At 30.8% G+C, this 19,888-nt stretch overlaps 1 protein-coding gene and 1 pseudogene across 1 annotated transcript; one reads left to right on the top strand and one right to left on the bottom strand.

The window, feature by feature from the left end:
* Nucleotides 1-1,022: 1,022 nt before the first annotated feature.
* Nucleotides 1,023-5,349, bottom strand: LOC114414300 (annotated as a pseudogene).
* Nucleotides 5,350-6,822: 1,473 nt separating this feature from the next.
* LOC114415386 (glycine-rich protein 2-like) lies at nucleotides 6,823-7,757 on the top strand. Its single transcript, XM_028380041.1, has one exon. The coding sequence runs from the start codon at nucleotides 6,976-6,978 to the stop codon at nucleotides 7,516-7,518; it is 543 nt and encodes a 180-aa protein (XP_028235842.1). The 5' UTR covers nucleotides 6,823-6,975; the 3' UTR covers nucleotides 7,519-7,757.
* The last annotated feature ends 12,131 nt before the right edge of the window (nucleotides 7,758-19,888 follow it).

The raw sequence follows: 19,888 nt of genomic DNA, 5'->3' as shown, positions 1-19,888 counted from the left end.
TCATTTTAAAATGTTAGATAATTTTTAACGTGGACTTTATTTTAAATATTTCATTTAAATATTTGTTAAATTAAATATAATTAATTAATATCCTTTTCTTCTTCTTTCTTCTCGACCCACCCACTTCTCCCTTCCCCTCTGCCGCGACCTCCCACCCCCCCCCCCTTCTCCCTTTTGGACCTCCGCACGACCCCCTCCTCAATTTTTGGTTTTTTTTTTTTGGTTTGTTTTCCTTTCTTCTTCTTCATCTAACAGTTCTTCCTCCCACGTTTTGCTAGGGTGAGAGGGTAATTTTTATTTTTTTATCAATATGCATATCTTCAGGGATTTCAGGAATCCTGTAGAAGGTCTCACTTTCCATGCTAAAGATCTTGGTTCATCCTTTATTGGAAGATTTATTGGAGACCACGTCTTGAGCTTAAGATCTGTGATTAAAGATGTTCTAAGTTTGTTATGAAACTTGATAGATTAATATAATAAAATCAATATTTATCTTGCTTAAATCCAACTTCTTTATTCATAAAAGTTAATAAACAAATAAAATCAAATTAAGAAAAACTTAAGACAACATTGCCATGCATGTATCCTAATCAAGAACCTGTTTTCCTGTGGAGTAATATATTTGCTTTTTCCTACAGCAGGTCATACACGTCAAAATACATACGTAGTTATAAATTTATCATTTCCCTGTGAAATATTTCTTTTTGGATTCTGCGAGATTTTTCTTAAATAAACATTTTGGCATCACCTCACAGGCTCACGTAATTTCCCTTTCCCTTACGGAAGGTGCCAACTGGAAGATTCCCTAATCTGAGCCGTGAACTGCTTCCTCAATATTTTACTATCCTTTAATAAACTGAAATTTATCAAAACTCACAAGATGATACTAGTCATTCTCTCTATTTAAGGGTGTGATTTTTAATGAATTTCAATTAGTCATGACGAGTGAGTAAGAAATAATGTATTTCTAGCCCCAGTTGGACAGTCAAACCTCCAAAAAGGCATGTAATTTCGATGCCCACTCACATTCTCCAAACAGGGATGCAGTATATCAAGATCCCAAATGAGAATGAAATGCATATTGTAATCATAGCATATAAGGCATATGCTCTCCAAGGATGCTTGCTTCCTCTCATTGCATTGAACTCTGCAGCAAAAGTAGAGACAGTGCTCAAATTGCCCAACAGACCAAACTGAATTCCTGTTGCATTAGTATCACAATTTTTTATGTTCATCTGCAGTATATAATACTAATCACACAACTTACGAAATTATGATTCACATTTACAGAAATTTGATGGGACATAAGATCCTATTTTTCAAAAAAATAAAAATATGAGTAGCAAAGATAGAGAAAATTTTCAAGGGAAAAAAAATCAGAGGCTAAGAATAAAATATGACTAGAAAGTTTTACAAAAATAAAATAGTAGTTAGAGGACAAGGAAACAAATATAAGGAGATAAATAACAGTGAGATTATAAAATGAAATCAAGTTGGCATTCTCTGGCAGTAAAGTTGTAAAGAAAATCTAATCTGCCATAAAGTATCTTTCTCCTAAACAGGCTAAGCTAATTCTGATTCTACTGGCTTTGAGCTGAGTCAATGCAGCTTGACATCAAATTTACCAAACTAGGTTGCTTTTACAAATTATTTTCCAAAAAGGGTTGGTTTTGAAACATATTCGTGAGGAGGCAGCTCCTTCTCTCCTATCCTCTCCCCCTTATAACACACACTCAACACTCACTGCATTTCAAAATTATTGTCTTTGCCTCTGATTTGGTAAACGCTTCTAGGTCATATATATTTCTTGTAAAATATTGATATAGATATGTGTATTATAAGAGTATGGATTTATATTAAAATAAATCTCTGTTAATATTTGTGTTAAAAGTAGCTTCAAATAAATTAATTATTTAATTATCCTCATTTTATTAGAATAGGTAATATTTCTGTTAAAAGTAGGTTTGCATGTTGTTTGGATTAATACATCTCTTTCTGCACTACTCGACCAATTTTTGTGTGGATTAATATTTTATACACTTTTCAATTTGAATAGTATGCATAAAGAAAAAGTGGATAATATTTGGATTTTTTAGGGTAAGATTTTGATAATTTTTTAGTATTGCTTTTATGTCCTTATCTTAATTTTGTTTTGATGCGAAGATGATTGTATTAAATCAAGAAGTTTCTTTTTCATTATTTATTTTAATTTTTGAATAAACAATATGTTTTGAACTCATGTCATGGATACGGTAGTTGCTTTGTCAGGTAAAACTTTTGTTTTTCTAATATATTAAGCTTTTTCTACTCGACCAGGCTGTTTCGCCACTGCTGCACTACACGCCTAGCCTGGCCTCTCCACGTCATTGTTGACTGGCCGAACTTCATGCCATTTCGCAACTGCAAATGGCAAAATCCTTTTCACGTGTTGCGTTCATGCACGTTTCGCCAGCATGCATGACGAGTTACATTTAAAAAGGGATCTAAAACTAACCCAGGGGTCAATTTGCCTAAGGAGTGTGTATAACAGAACATACTTAAAAAAAGATTGAATGCCTAAATTGGTCCCTGAAAAGAAAAACTAAAAACACTTTGATTCAAGAAAATTAACCATTGTAGTTCTTTTTAGTGTTTCCATTCAATGGATGAAAAAATTAAATTACCTTACAAATGTAATTTTGAAGGACTACTTACTGATTTCTTTACAATGGCAAGTCCAGCCACAACCCAAGCAGCGGAAACATTGGCAATTAGGTGCTAAGAACCACCTAATCCAACACACCTCCCAACTATACAAGCAAGCCACAGCCAAGCTGCATTACCACCCTGTTTGAACTCAACCTTTTCCAATGCACCGGCAACACCCCATAACAAACCTAATATCACCACGTAAACTATGGTAACTACCAAATGGCGTAGGTATCTGTCTACCTTCCAGTTGACCTTAGATAAAAGTGCCTCTTCCAGGCCTCATGTTTAGCCAGCTGAGAAACCATTTGAAACCCTTGGCTGTCTCTACCCCAAAGGTGATCGAAGAACCGACAAGAAGCAAGCCTACAAAGTTTGAGTTGTTAGCAAACACTTGTTAACAAAAAAATAACGTTCAAATTACTAGGATAAAAAACCAAAATGGGTAAAGGGTCTGAAACTCTGAAGTAGACAGCTACTATACCACTAAATCACCTATTAAAATGTACCATATTACCTATTAAAAAGCCGAGCACAAACAAGAGCCATTGTCTAGTAGCAATTAATGAGTTCAACCATTTTCTGATTCCAACCACTGAACGTTGTTAGGCTCCCTAAGTATCCAGTTGTTAGTCCAATGGCTAGATGCTCAGATACACGGGATATGTCTGCTTTAAATACAACACCTAACCATCCCATAAAAAAGGAGCCAACCTGGAAAAGTGTACAAAATTTGAATGACCACACAATGAAAATCAGCTTCCTAATTGATGAACTTCTATAAAAATTGCATTTGACAACCATGTTAAAGCTTCTATAATGATTGATGATTGGAAAATTAGCAACTGTAACTCAAGTAATTGTACAGTTTTATGTCATCGGAAAATATAAAGGGATTGTAACATTGCATTATCTAAGTCTCAAATTGTATCTACTAAATCTTTAAAGTCAAGTCAAGTAACATGCAGATCAAGGAATTAAGGAGTGTGCGGTAGAGCTAAAACGTGCCTAAAACAAGCTACTGTTACGCTGTGAAAGAATAAAAATGCATTTGCTCTTAAAAATGCAAATACATAATCTGGGATTCTGCATTAACTCCCAGATAAATTCCTCTATGGTGTCAATCAATTAAGGAAACCAAATGCCTGTGTCAGCAAAATAATTAACTTTAACTTCTAGAATAAAGGACAAAGAAACAAAGATACAGCACAAATCACAATAGGAGTTTTTAATAGTACTAGAGAAATCTCACTAATTAGAACTGCATCAGTAAGTAATCACATGAATGCTTCAGGCTCAAACCTTGTATACAAGGTCCCATTTTAATCTTAGGAATTAAGATGAAGAATCTAAAATACCCCGTGTCTCTAATATTAATGGTTCAAGAATATTGTCTCTATTCTCCAATAATGTCAAATGTTAACATAGTAATACCAATAAAGATTTTTAACCAACCAACAATTCCACTTTTGGTCCTTACTAGTTCAATGATTCATAACGATACAGTCATCATAAAATTCATATTCTGAAATCCACATTCCACCTCAGCTTGATTACTATCGTGGTTATTTTTCTTCTATCTTCTCCTTTGGCAAAATCTGATTAAGTTTGGCTTTTGAATTCATTTTTCCATCGCTAAAATGTAATAATCTATAGACTCAAAAGTCCAGGCTTGCATCTGATAATCTGTGCATGCAATTATGCAAAAGGGGAAGGAAGAGGCAGACCATATTAGAAGGCAAATCGAGGTAAAGAATATTCTGATCACTAGTCACATCAGCAACACCTGGTCCAAATAACTTTTGCAGCAAGTATCCTTTTAAGACCTGCATATTTATCATGGCAGTTGATGCATTAGTTTTTTTTTTTATCAGCAAATGTTAGCTTTGTTTTGTTAGCAGAGGAGATCGAACTCATGATCTTTTCCCTCTTTCCTTCTCCTTTTAGTCATTCAACCTATCTTATATCTCTCAGTTGATGCATTAGTATCATGATAATAACTGCATGTTCCATGATGAGTTGATAAAAAAAAATATAATGTTAAAAACTTAGCTGAATGGCACATAGATTGTACTTGCTCAAACAATCTATGTTGTCATCCATCGAGAACATAACTTATAGCAACATTTAATTTGTTCTGTTTGCTATCGATTAAAATGGAAAAGTTAAAGGTTATTAGCATATTACTCCAACAATGACAAACACAGCCAAATCAGAGACACAAAACGTAGTCCAGTAGCTTGGGTAACTTCTTGGCTTTCTTGCCATGTTCCTGCAGCTAGAGACAAAATAACTGTGTGATTTAACCATTAGGAACTTTAAAAAATTGAACTAATTAAGCTTAAATGTATCATCAACAAAAAGAAAACCAAAACAAAAAGTTGGAAAATGAACCCACTTGTTTTATGTCTCCAGTAGGAACTTTTCTATCAGTGAAAACGGGGGTTGGAAACTTTTCTAATGGATTTACAGGGTATATATAATTCAATGTTGATGGATGTTACTGCAATTCATGGTCCCTTGAAATGTAAACATCTTCATTTTTCGGTGTGCTATCTAAGGATAACCGAAGGCCATCACCTTCACTGTGCCTTGTGCCAAGAAGAGTTCTATCCCCAATATCTCCAGCCTCAGAAACACACTCACTCTCAGCATCACCATCTATCTTTTGACTCATCCGTTCCATGAACCCAGAGAACTTGTTTCATTCTGAAATAACTGCAAAGTTGTTATTCAAACAAAAAGTAAAAACAAGTGTAATCCTACCATATGAGTGATAAATTCAATATCCAAAACATCTACTATGAAAGTGAACTAGTTCGTCAAGTCACTGATAAAGTTCCAATTTAAAAAAATCAGTACAGTAACCCAATTGAAATTAGCTTCACATTTGAGCTCGCTTGAGATTTGAGATATTATTCATAAAAAAAATTAAAAAAAATCAAGCAATATGAAATTACCAAATATTTTAGCTAATGAAAACTTTAAATATAACGATTCTAAATGTGTCAACTTAACAAACACTGAAACCTACAAAGTATATGCAGAATTCATAAATAGCAGTGATGTGACTCTTTTGATGTAGAATCCGTATCTAGATATTATATTGGGCATCTAATTTTGTTGACCTAAAAATAATATTGGGCATCTAATTTATTTCTTTTTCCGTTTATATTGGGCATCTAATTAAACTGGGTCGAATTGCATAAAATTGTCACAATAAACTTTCCTTGTCGAGTTGTAACCTAGGTGCATTTTCAAGTGATACCGTACGAGTCTTCAGCAGTGCTCAGTGCCTTACAAAAAGTGAAAACAATAAAAAATGAGAATTTGTCACACACACTTGAGATGTTTCCGTGGTAATTCAGTAAGAACAAGTCATTAAAAAGATATTCACAGAATGCATGTTGGGGGTATTTTCTAACAAAATCCATCACATAGCAATTACAATATTACACGATAATTAGGAGACACGAGAGTAGTTAGCCATGGTCAGCAATCATATATAGTTGTGCATAAAATCACCTGAAAAAAGAAATCAATAGCCAAGCCTTCCTCTGTATGTTCACACTCTCAAGGACGGTGATTACCGTGAAGAGAGGAGAGGGCACCTAACCATAGAATATACTAGGATTAATAGTAAATCTTACTATTCAATTTTTATTATTTTTCAAATTTTATCACCTAAATTTTATTTTTGTAAATTTTATCACTTAAATTTTTAATTTTCACATTTTACCATTATTGATAAAATTAAAGATGATTTTTACTTTTAATATCTATTGTAATTATAATTGATGAAGAAAAGTGATTTTTTATATTAGTTATAACTATAATTCATATAGAAAGTTATTTTTTTCCATCAATTATAATTAGAAACAATGTATAAAAATTTAGAAAAGTGATTTTTTATATTATTTTGTTAACAATGTGATGATAAAATATATAAAAATTAAGAATTTAAATAGTAAAATTTGTGAAATGTTAAAAATTAAATAATAAAATTCCTAAAAAAAAGACTTAAATAATAAAATGATGAAAAAGAGAGACAATAGTTGTTGAGGTGGCAAGATGTGTGTTTGGATAAAGCAAGGGGCATGAAAGGAGGAGGATAACAAAGAGAGCAATTAGCAACCAGGGATGAGGGTGGGTCCCGCCAACTAATACAATATAACATCAGCGGTGCCTCAACAATTGGGAATGGACGAATCACGCCTCAATTCAGCGTAAGCTTTCCCAAACCCAAATAAGAATCTTCCAGAAACTTCTTTTCTTTCAGGAGCCACCATGGCCGAGACTCGGAGATCCACGGGCACCGTTAAGTGGTTCAACGCGCACAAAGGTTTCGGATTCATAACTCCCCAAGATGGAACCGATGATCTCTTCGTGCACTTCACTTCCATCCGATCCGACGGCTACCGTTCTTTGTCCGACGGTCAGTCCGTTGAGTTTCTCCTCGATTACGGCGACGACGGCCGCACCATGGCCGTCGACGTCACCTCAGCCGTTAGATCTCGTCTTCCCGGAGGATTTCGCGGCGGCGGTGGCGGTGGGAGGGGCAGAGGAGGAGGACGCTACGGGGGCGGGGAAGGCCGTGGCAGAGGGTTCGGTCGGAGAGGAGGAGGCCCTGAGTGTTATAACTGTGGAAGAATAGGTCACTTGGCAAGGGATTGTTACCATGGACAGGGTGGTGGTGGTGGTGGTGGTGGTGATGATGGTAGGAATCGGAGACGCGGCGGTGGTGGTGGAGGAGGAGGAGGGTGTTTTAACTGTGGGGAGGAAGGGCATTTTGCGAGGGAATGTCCGAATGTTGGAAAAGGAAATGAGTGAGAATGTGTTATGGTTTCTTCTATTGAATTGAGTCTGTTACTGTTAGTTGGGGTTGGTTAAATGGATTCTGTTATTTTTGTTTCTAGCCATTGGCATTTCCTTCCTTCCTTCCAAATATGTTTTTCCAGGGCTTTGCTAATTGTTTTATCTAATGCGCTTCTTTTCAACAAAGTGTGATTCATTATGCTTGTTCCTCCTCTTGAATATGAAGATTGAAGCGCAACGGACGGCTTAATTAATGCTTGATTTAATCAATTTACTAATTCGCCTAAACGCTGTATTAATCCTTCAAAATATCTGTATCTGCCTGGCCATCCTGCTATTGGGATTCTGCTTCTCACATCTGTGGTTTTATATGTTTTGTCTATATCTTTAAACCCTTTTTTTTTCAAAGAAAAATTGTACCTTTATGTTGATATAATCATGTAAGTGTTAAATTCATATTTTAAACTTCGAAGAAACTGCGTTTTAATGGTTATATGATTAGATATGCAAGATTGATACGGTTTATTTCTCCCAATACATCTACTACTATAGAAGAGTCTATAATAATTGATTGAATGAAAGAAGTTGAACTTTCCTATATAATTCATGCAAATATTGTGAGGCTAGATCTTATCTGCTTTGATAATTAAGCAGCGGGGCATTTGCGCAGTGGTCCTACCCCTGAAAGATATGATAAGTAAATCTAGTCTATTCTGTCCTCTAGTTTTCTGTGTGGATAATATGTTGTCATTTCTGATCTTTATTCATGAACATAATAAATGTTGTGGGTGGTTTTTTTTTTCCCTTATTGGTTCATTTAATTTAAGGTATTGTTTTATTGTTTTTTAATTATTTTTTTATGTTTTAAAAGAAGTGTCAGGGATTTTCAAAACTAAAATACTGTGAAAAGTTGTGAATAAATGCAGTCTCAATTTGGGTTTTTCGCTTCAGCACACCGGAAAAGAAAAACAAGGTTGCAAAAACTAAAACTTTAATATTACAGTGACTTAGAACCATAATCATACCTTTTAAGTTTTTATTAAAGGGTTTGGTTAAATATTTATCTTACAGCATTGATTAATTTTTTTTTTAAAAAGTATTTATTATAAAATTATAAGAAAACGTAAAAAATAAATAAACAATACAATTATACACATCACAATGAAAAATTTCTCTTTCAGTTTTTTAATAAATATCCTATGTTACAATTCATTTTTAGTAAGGATATTTAATGGTCGGATCAGTTGCTAGTAATCATGACAGATATATGCTTTATCTCTTGTTATGTGTTTATGAAATTTTTTTAGCATCATTGTTAAAAGAAGCTGATATCTGGTACCATTTCATACATTCTGTCTACCTGGGCTCCGGATGGTTGCACCAAAGCATCGTCGGAACAGCTCGAGGCCCCACAGTTTTTTAAAATACCGAAAATATTCTTTATGGGTTTTTTTTTTTGTTACAAATAGCATATTAATTTTTTATTTCAACATCTTTTTTTCTCTCGAAAAACCGTACTTTTTTAATGTAACTTGTCTCCGTTAGCATTCTTTTATGAGTGTTTTTTGTCGTTGGTGGTGCATGGGCATTGTTTACGGATATACAATGAAATTCAGTGATTTTTCATTACTGGAGAAGAAGAGATGCGTATTAAAAAAATTCAAAACATACGGATTGTCAACCATACGGATTTTTTGAATTTTTTTTAAAATTATGATTTTTTTTATACATTATTTTATTTACAAAATTTGATAATTAAACAAACTTGATATTTAACTGGATGTTGTATTTAGATGTTTATTACAGTAATTAATAGTTAAATAAATTTGATATTTAATTGAATGATGTATTTGAATGTTTATTATAATGATTGAAAATTAAACAAATATGATATTTAATTGAATGATGGATTTAAATGTTTATTACAGCAATTGATAATTAAATAAATTTGTTATTTTTTTTACATATTTAAATTTTTATTAAACCTATAATTTTAATTTACAATTTATATATGTAAACAAATTAATTATTAGATAAAAATTAATTATCACAAAATTTATTATGTAAATTTACATGTGTATTAAATATACATTAAAAATTTTAGTATTATATATAATGACATTAATTATTTTATAATATAATTGGTCTATTGGTTCAGTTGGTTAGAGTATTGTGTTACTTGCTTGGACCATTAATTTTAAATTAATTCAAAAATTATATATATATATTTTTTAAAAATATTATGGAACTCTTAGGGATCGATAATCCGTAAGATTGCTAATCCGTAAGCCTAAATCTCATACCAATTGATATTCCATATTAGACTTACCAATGGACAAAACTGAAATTTCGCATGCTAGATGTACCAGAAAACATACTGTGAGTTCTCAATCATCTTGTGTTGCTTTCCCCTTTCGTGTTTGATAATTGTGGGAAAAATCTTTGCGCATTTAACTTTTTTCTTCTTCCATTTTTCCACCTTAACATTATATGTGCAATTTTTAGTGTTTCTTCCAAGATGAATCTTTAGTTGTTTAATGCTTGTGACAATATTTAGCGTCAGCATTCTGTATTTTGATAATTTTGAGTGCCATGAAACCCGAGTGGCTTGTGACTGTCCATTAATATTTTTCCCTTGGCGTGAAGAAGGAATGAGTAGCAGTTTAGTGGTGAGTGGTGATATTGTCCATCTGGTAGTATTATTTTACTGCCAGCCTGGCATTGTTTAGAAGCGGTAATGATTTTTCTCTTATGCGTGAATCGGTGGTTAGATTCTCGAAGGTCTTTCCAAATCTTGCAATTTTGATACATTTGATGTTTAGTGTATCATATTCAGATTAATTCTTTGTTTATTAGGAATCAGACACTGTAGATTTTAGAATACTTGAAGACTTTTTCGACCTTGCAGAATTTTCCTTTTCCTTTTTCTTTTATCTACCACTTTGAATTTACGGCTTTATTTATAATATAATACCCCATTCTTATAGATTGAACAATATCTGTCAGTTCATGAATTTCTTTTGGTCATGATATTGGATTTATGGTTGATATAGATCATGTTAATTAGTCAAAATTGGTTAATGCTCCGATCCAGTTGTTAAATATTCTTTGGAGAACATGACATTTTCTCCTTTCTTATTCTTCAACCGTCCCAAATTCACATTAATAGTTGTGCTATTGCTTTGGGTATTACTTTTTACTTCTGTAGATTTTAAATTTATCACTATCAATATTGAACCAAAGCTTCTATCATGAGTGATTTCTTGTTCTAATCATGACGATTTGTTCTTTTCTGTATACTTCAATTTCCTGTTCACCACACGTGAACAAAAAATTATCTTGTTTTTGGTTGATAAAAGCATTTCTGATCATTTGTAATTTCATATGTAAAAATAAGTTATGTTTGATCAGATTTTTTAACTAATTTTTATTTTTTTTATTAGCTAAAAAACTTATTTGGTTATTAAATAAATAATTTTTTTTAATAACTTTTAACATTTTTTTAAATATTACTTTTTTATCATTAAAACAAAATTATTAAAGGATATTAGAAATACCAATCGAGGGAACAAAATCAAGAATACTACATGATCACTCTATCAAATTCCCATAGTATACTAATAACCCTTAATCCTTGTATAATTAATAAATACTATGACCCAAATTACTCATCAAATTCAGCATCCTCTTTACTGGCGCATCCCTTGGTAACAAACATAAACCTTAACATACTTAAAAATAATATTTTTTAAAAAGTTAACTTTTAATTTTTTTATTCTTAGTATGTTTATTAAATTTTTATTTATCCTTTTTAAATAAATTAAAGTTTTATTGCTTTTTTTTTTAACTAATTCATATGTTTGACATGTGAGTGTTCCTGCATCTCTTTTTTTTTTCTCCAACTTGCATACCCATGTTTTTTTATTATATTTTATATTTTTTATGTTACATTATTTATTTTAACCATTGTACTACTTTAAATATTTAATTTTATTTCAATACTATATTTTGTCTTATTTTTTTAATAATTTTATATTAGATTATTTATTTTAATTATTATATTAATTACCACAATAAAAATATAATGTCTACTTAAGTGTATTTTCTTATATTATTTTAAATTTGATTAAAAATATTTTAAAAAATAATATTAAATTAATAGTAGAATATTTAACATGAAAAAATGTAACATAAAATAATATAATATAAATATGTCTATTTTTTTATTTTATATTTTTCCGTTATTTCACCCACTAGTTTTATGAAATAGTTATAATTTAATAAATTATTTTTTTAGCTTCTAGTTTTGAATTAATTTTTTAATTTCTAACTATTTTTTTTAATTTCAACTAAATTTTCAATTAATTTTATTCCACATACCCATGGACAATGGATATTAAATATTCAGTTCCACACCTCCTCACTTTCGATCACATCAAGAGGCTAGAGTCTTTTAACAGTTAGTTTAAAAATAAAAATAAAAAACTTTTGTGACTGAATAAGCATTACTTGTAAGTCCTCCGATGTGGCTTTCTGACGGTGTATCGGATATAATGGGACAATGTGTAATTCTTTGTCGAATGGTGAAAAAAAAAAACAAGCTTAAAAAGGAACCAAATGTTGTTTGGTGTAAGTTTAAGAATAATGTTATAGTCCTACTTGCCAATTTTGAATGTCCTTATTTGATCACTCTATACGCTACCTACAGTATCGGTTTGGAACTAGAATTGGTGCACCTGACTTTAATTTAGTGCTTGCATTATTAGTATTCTCCATTTCTTTTTAAATGTTCATCTTTGAAAAAAAAATGTTGTTTTATTTATCTGTTTATTTAGAATTTAGAAGTTGGAGAAATTAGTTATTAGTAGTATTATTTTTAACTACATATTATTTTTGTTTAATACCTAAACATTTCGTAAATGAGAGACAAATAATAGTAAAATCATATTAAGAAATTAAAAACAAATTTAATATAAATAAAAATATTAATTATAAATATTTTTTAATTTGTGTGTTATACTAGTAGTATCCTTTTAAGTGAATATAAAAGAAACCGTGGTAATCTTAGAATTGTGGGTTATGGGCCAGTGTGAAATGTGTACAACTTAATATTTGCGGGTAATTTGATAACGGTTCAATAGTGGATGATCTAATAGACTCAATAAATTTGGTTAAGATAAATTATAATAACATTTTAAAATTATGAGTTATAAACCTAACTGAATTCTATAAATATCATCTTGTAAGGTAAGAATTATTTTTCACTTATATAGGCTTGTTATTGAGTCATATCACTACTTGAAGTGATATCTCCAGCAAGGAATGAATTGTGTTACCACGATTTGAAAGAAAATGAAGCTTATTTTAAAAATATTTGAAAATTGTTAGTAGGCATCCGACTAGCTACTGTGAATCTATGAAGTCGCTGATACCCTTTAGTTTCTGCATTTTTCTGGGGAGGTGTTGTGTGGTTGTTACTGGTACTTTTGTTTGGGTCTTGGATTGTCCACTGATACTTTGTTTGGGTCGGCAATGATATGATTTCAAAAGGCCCAAGGAGTACCAAACACTTGAGTTAATGTGTCTTCAAACTTCAAGGATGGCCTGGGGTGCAGTTGGCTCCTTTGCTTTTTTTTTTGTCAGCAGTGCCGTTGGGTCCTAAGCAAAGAGAATAATATCTATGGACCCTGATCAACCATACGCTTCCTCGTGTATTTTTAGGATCATTATATAATTTAATCTGCTGGAGAAAACTGAAGAAAAATGGTATTGAATCCTGTCATGCAAATAAGTAAATTAAGACTCTGATAATAAGTGTTTATTGTTTAAACACCAATATTATATAAAGGTGTAGTTCTTCAAACATGCAACCTATATTTGAAGAAAAAATTATAAGAGAAAGACGTGCAAGAATGAACATTCATAAGCTGTATTATTCTATAGTCATCTTTTGGGAGGACACTAGTTTTTTGCCTCTGTAAAAAGTAAAAAACATATATAAATGTTAAATCTGCTTAAAAACTAGCCGAATAATTTAAAAGGAAAGGGAAAAAAAATACATTAAAAACAATAAAAAGTAATTTGCTTGTTTTAGTCTTTTTCTTTTTATCTTACGGAGGATTGTTGAAAGGATACTTCAGGGGAATTTTAATATTTCTCAAAAACAAAGGAGTAGCAATAAAGATGTTTAATGGATCGTTTTAAACAATTGCATCCTAGAAGCTTGAAGTAGTATTATTAGGAATGACAATTGAGTCGAAACTTATTAAATATTTGTAAAAACTACTCACGATGAGGATGAAAATTATTAGCCAAATATGAGTCTTTTTTTTTAAGGTTAAATATAGATGAGTCTGAGTTTGGTAATTACGGGAAAAAAATGATGGAAATGAGTGGGGATACAGCTAATTTAATATTTATCCTAACCCACGCTGCAACACCCGTATATATAATTTAATATAATAATTTAATAATGATTATACTTTTTTACAGAATTATAAATGCATTTAACACTAAATATTGATGGTAATATTTTACAACTAATGTTTAGAATACATTTATATTTTTTTAATAAACTCGGGCGTTCTTTAAAAAAAAAAAAGTGTTATTTAAGTATATAAAAAAGTATGAGTGTAGATATTAAATTGTTACATAAATATAAGTTCAGAGATAAGTTTTTTGTTTTAGATGCAAAAATAGGAACAAGTACATAATATTCTACCTAATTGTTACTATTAATTATCAGTTGCATTTAGTACTTATTATTAATTTTTAATTGTGCTCTTAAAAAATTAATTGTTAAAAGAGTTTCCTAATAGATCAACATCAATGCATAAAAGCCACTCATGATCATGGCTGAAAAAAGGAAGGGGGCATCGATCAAAATTATCTGTGTTGGCAATCATGGACAAGTGCTCCAAGATACCGAATCTCAGTGTAAATTATTTTATCATGACCAAACTTTATAGCTCAGTATAGAGGTAATAACAGAAAAAAACTGCAATACTTTTTAAAGTATTTTTATAGATGATTTTTAATTAGAATTAGAGTTTTATTATGATAACTTATATCGATATATTTAATGCAAATACTGATTACGTGATTATCGAAGAAGAAATTCAATTTTGATTAAAAAGTAACACAAAACACTTAAAGAACTACATATAAATTTAAATTTTGTTCATGACAAATATAAATGTACTATTTCAGGACTCAAATATAAACAAACTTTTAATTATTTTTTTTACTTATTAAAAAAATTAGTTAATATATTTAATTCTACTAATCATATTTAAAATAAATAGTTTTTTTTTTCCTTAGTGTCCTCGATTAAAAACTTGATTCTATCACCATTGTTCACCATCATCATCACCATATCAATTCAGTAGCATCTTGTTTTCACTTGCTTTGAGAAGTTTCCAAAATGTTACTTCTTGCACGACAACTTCAACCCATACTTAGATTTGTATTTCAAGCCATGTACGTGTGTATCTACACAACAAAGAATTAGGGAATGAAGGATGGGAATTTGGAGTTCAAGGTTTATAAGGAAGTCGTTGACAAAGACAAATCGTCGAGAACCAATATCTCCTTGGAATAATTCATACATTGATTGCTTTATATCACTCAAGTTGTGTGTTTATAGATAAAATTTCCACGCACACCACATGGCAAATTGGCATTTTGACCATTGACCCATGCTCCAATCTTTCAATTGATCCGTGTTCTCTCTTCCCTTCAAAATTCAGGGATAGATCGATGTAGGGCCAAATCCTGTTTGATTGTATACTCTATTAGTTGGAAGCTCTTCATCATCATTTTGCTAGTGTCCACATTATGGACAGTTGCGACGTGTGAGTAGTTGCCAAATCATTATAATGATATTCTACAATAATATGAACATACAAAACTTCATATTAGTGCAAACCAACACAAGTCCCATCTAATTCTTCTTGCCGGATCGCTTTAGTCAATTTTTAAGCGTGACTCCCACATATTACTATATATCGACAAATAATTATTGAGTTTAGCACAGGAAGGTCACGCCCATTTGCAATGCATTATAAACCTCTCCTGCAACATTCTTGATGAGCTGAATATGAACTAGCTTCCTCTCATAGAAAAAAGATATCAAATTTAGGTTGGCACTTCGGTAATTGTGACTTGGGAGAGAGCGAATTCTATGAATTTGTAAAAAGAAACATCCTATATAGTCAATAATGTTATGGAATTTAAACATGGGTAATATAAAGCTAATATGAAGGTTTTATTTTGACATATAGAATTTGGAACCATAAATATATTAAGGCATGTATCTGATATCACATCACAATTTGTGTCTCGGTGACAAGGTGATAATTCGGACCCGCGCATGTGTGCCTTGTCCAGCAGTGCTGTCTGATATGCTTGGCTCTGATCAACATTTTGATCCCAGTTTTGCATCCCAACAACTCGAAACAGTATCAAAGCTCTAACCAGTAGTTTTTGGATGCTAGTATTTATCGCTGCCAAAACAATGTAGTAATCAACATGTATATGATAATAATATATAATATCTACTTTAAGCTAGCACACTTGCTGTAACTAACACAAGTGACTTTGAGGTGAGTAAGCTTGACTAGAACTAGAAGTTTTGAATTTTTTTGATCTAAACAACATGTATCATTTATTGGAGATAATTATGTTCAGTTCAAATGGGATAAGATCACCAGTGACAAAACTCTCTTTATGCAGTTACATACTAAAATTCGGAAATCAAATTTTTTGGTTTAAATTGAAACTTCTTTCAGCTATTTTATACACTCAGTAGTATAAGTTGTGGATTTAAGTCATAATAAATGAAAAAAATTAGAAAAAGTTTGATATGCCTAGCTCCAAGGGTTTGAAGTTGGTTCATGCTAACTTTTTAGTGAACCTTTTTCTTAGTTACAGCTATTCCTTACCTTACTTTAGTTTACCTTATCTTTCTGGTTTCTGCCCCCAGCCGGATCATGTTATATAGAACCATCTTTTTTTTTTTTTTCTTTTTTAAAGTGACTTTTATTGCTGGCACTTAAGGAATAGGGTCCACCCATTTGACATTGGTTTGATTAGATGGCTGGTCAAAAGCAAACACTAAACTCTAGAATCACCAGATTCAATGATCCGTTTTGGTGAGGCCACAAGAAAAAAAATAATAATAATTGAAACATTGTGTGAGAACCACTTGACAGTCCCTTGACTTGGAAAGTTCTTGAGAGAGAAAATGAGAACTTCTGTGGATTATACGATTATACCCACCACTGTAGCCATCCTTGTTACTCAAAGCAATCACTACCTTCATTTGTATTATGCGACAAAAATTTCAGGTTCTCCCAATTCCCCTCTCATAGTCATAGTCTTAAGCCTATGCAATGACCTTGCACTTCCCTTTCTCTAGCCATGTGCCTTGACTGCTTGGGGGATTAATACACGTGACACTTTATTAATTCTAGCTTGTATTAGATTTGACCTTGGATTAGACCTTGAAATAATATGACTATATGATAATTTAAGGTAATATTTAATCTAACTTATTTTATATTTTCTTTTTTTAAAAGAAATAATTAAACCAAACTGGATTTTAAAAAGGGAGCATTTATAAAATTTTAGTTTTAAGATATTTTACCTCTTCTTTTTTCTTTATCTTAAATTCAAGATTCAAGAATAGATCATCTAACAAATTTTAATTTAAAAGAATTTTTAAAATTATAAAATTATTAGATAATTTTAACTTTAAATTTTAAAGTAACTTTGAGATTCTAAAATAACGCATAATAAACAATCCTAATCTTCATAGCCAGATAGCCTTGCGTAAGGTCAAGACTCAAATTTGAAAGGCAAAATACAGCATTGCATGTGGATGAGGTTGCTATCTATGCTTTTATTCACGTTGTGCTCATTTTACTCTTCATCATCATATATTAACTTTAGGCGCGAAACCAAGGACGATATGGTAGGCCCACCAGGAGTTGGGCCCATCTCCTTTGCCTAGACCCATTTGGTTCGTTTTCGTGACTTCGTATAAACTTAATTACACATTTAATCTTATGATTATTATTAACGTGCAATTTTAGTTTAAAATATTTGTTTTTAAATTTTTTCTATTAATTTTTCCATCACCATAATTAAATATTTCTATAAATTTTCATTTTTTTACTGATAAATTATATAAAAAAAATTGATTCTGTGATAAATTCTACAAATTAATCAATTAAATAATTTTACATTCAATATTCATCAATTAAAACATCAAATTCAAGATAAATCTTGAAAATAAAAAATTTCCTCCCTTCTTTTAAATTCAAACTCCCTTTCTTACAAATCCTTCAAATTTATTTAAATTGTTTCTCATTCCAAATTTATCCTAAACCCCAGATCATTTGTGTCGAAAATGATAATTTGAGGTCTTAAATACAGAAAAAAATATTACAAGAGCTTATTATATTAATTGAAAATTGAGATACTAAACTTAAACAATAAATTATCGAGGAATAAAATGAAACATTATTCATAATTAAAAAAACTAAATATTTATTGAAGATATTTTTTGTGGGGAGGGCGTTGTACAGGGCACTGCTAACGGTAATGGAGGAAGCCTATAAACGGTGTCATTAGGAATAAGACTAGGTTAGACAGTTCATTATGAGCCAATCGTTAATTTGTATTGGGTGGTTTTGTTTTTGGATTTTCTTTACTAAGTTAAACTATTATTTACTTATTTATATAAAAAAAAACAAACTTATTTAGTTAAGAACACTATATAAAATAAAATAAAATAAAATAAAAATGGACACTATTGATGACATGACCATGAGTAATAACGAAATCTATCAATAATAATTATTTTTTGACAGCTAAATTTTCATCAGAAATGAGTGCACTGAGTTTGAAGGGGAAAGTGAAATTGTTGGTAAGTTGGTCTATACCATTAAATGATAAAATGTGTATTTCGTTAATGGTTACCAATTAAAATCATGTAAACATACATTGAACCTGAATGATAAATAATCTTTATGCCTTGCAAAGTATGAACGCCTGTTTGTAATTATGCAAACAGGTCCCAAAAATACTCCAAGTTGTTGCACTTATCTGTTAGCGACTGTTGATAGTTACTGATGGGCACACTATATCAAAAGCCCAGTCTTCGGTAGTAGTGAAAATTTTCCAACAATCTTTAACAACAACGAACTCATTGATAATTCTTATTCACTCCATTCTAAAATTATTATTTTTTTAATTTTTTTCTTCAAAACTACTGTTTTTTTTTTAGAAATTCAAGTTTTGATCATTTTTTTTAGTTATATGCTTATTTAATAACTATGGATAATTAACTTAAAAAAAAACTATGAATAATTATTCAAAATCATCTCAATTAACTATATTTAACCGGTGTACTTTCTATCTTTCACCACTTCTTTTTCACCTATCATGTTTTGTTTTTGTTGTATTAATTCGAGATGCATAAATATACTTTTGATGTTTATCTTTTTACTAAAATTCATTTATCTCTCAAGTTTAAATAATTGTTTACATCCTGAAATAAAGATTATTTTCGATTTTGTGTCACAATTTTGAACACCATTTTTTTACTAATTCAAGCAAGAAATGAGACTTGTCTCATTAAATTCATCTGGGTCAAAAATATAAAAATCAAATAATATTTGAACAAAAAAACTATAAATATTATGAAAATTACATGAAAACTGAGTGCCTTAAGATTAGCCAAAAAAATTCAAAAACCAAATATTAGAATTTTTATAGTTGCTCGTAAGTTTATTTATTATGCAGAATAACATTCAGGGCTCTTCTATTTGTTATTCGAGGGATGTTATGTGTTATGAGATTGCATTTAGTAGCTCCTCTATATACAGTGAGGTAGAAGTACGAAATAGTCGTTTTCTTTTCATTGGTTAAAAAGTTAAATAAAAAAGTGTTTGGATTCAACTCTTAGACAAACACACTCTTAATAGTGTTCCAACGTCTGATCTCAATTTCTACATGAGCACACCTAAGAACAAATTTATGTTAACACTAAATTGACTTTGTCAAAACCTATTGTGATCGGATGGGAATAAATTAAGAACAGCTAGCCTAATGGTATTTTATTCTCATCAATCACAATTATCTTCTAAGTTTAAGTAGCTAGTTAATTATAATCTTATTTTTATCAAAATATCTCTTAAAAAAGATCAACCTCTTGAGTGAATGTCCGAAAGTGTCTTAAGAAATCAATCTCCAACTCTTGATCAGAAATATATCCTAAACACGTAGATGATGACAACGAAAACTGTTTCGGATTATCTGTGTATTCACTGGGGAAAAGAGGCAGTATTCATTCTGATGAATTCCCATATACTATTATAAG

The sequence above is a fragment of the Glycine soja genome, chromosome 6, assembly GCF_004193775.1.
Source record: "Glycine soja cultivar W05 chromosome 6, ASM419377v2, whole genome shotgun sequence".
Classification (NCBI taxonomy): domain Eukaryota; kingdom Viridiplantae; phylum Streptophyta; class Magnoliopsida; order Fabales; family Fabaceae; genus Glycine; species Glycine soja.
Note: the sequence above shows the minus strand (reverse complement) of the source record. Positions and strands in the feature narration are given on the sequence as shown.

Coding starts and splice junctions, on each gene's coding strand:
- LOC114415386 (XM_028380041.1), top strand. CDS start 6,976: ATGGCCGAGACTCGGAGATCCACGGGCACCGTTAAGTGGTTCAACGCG.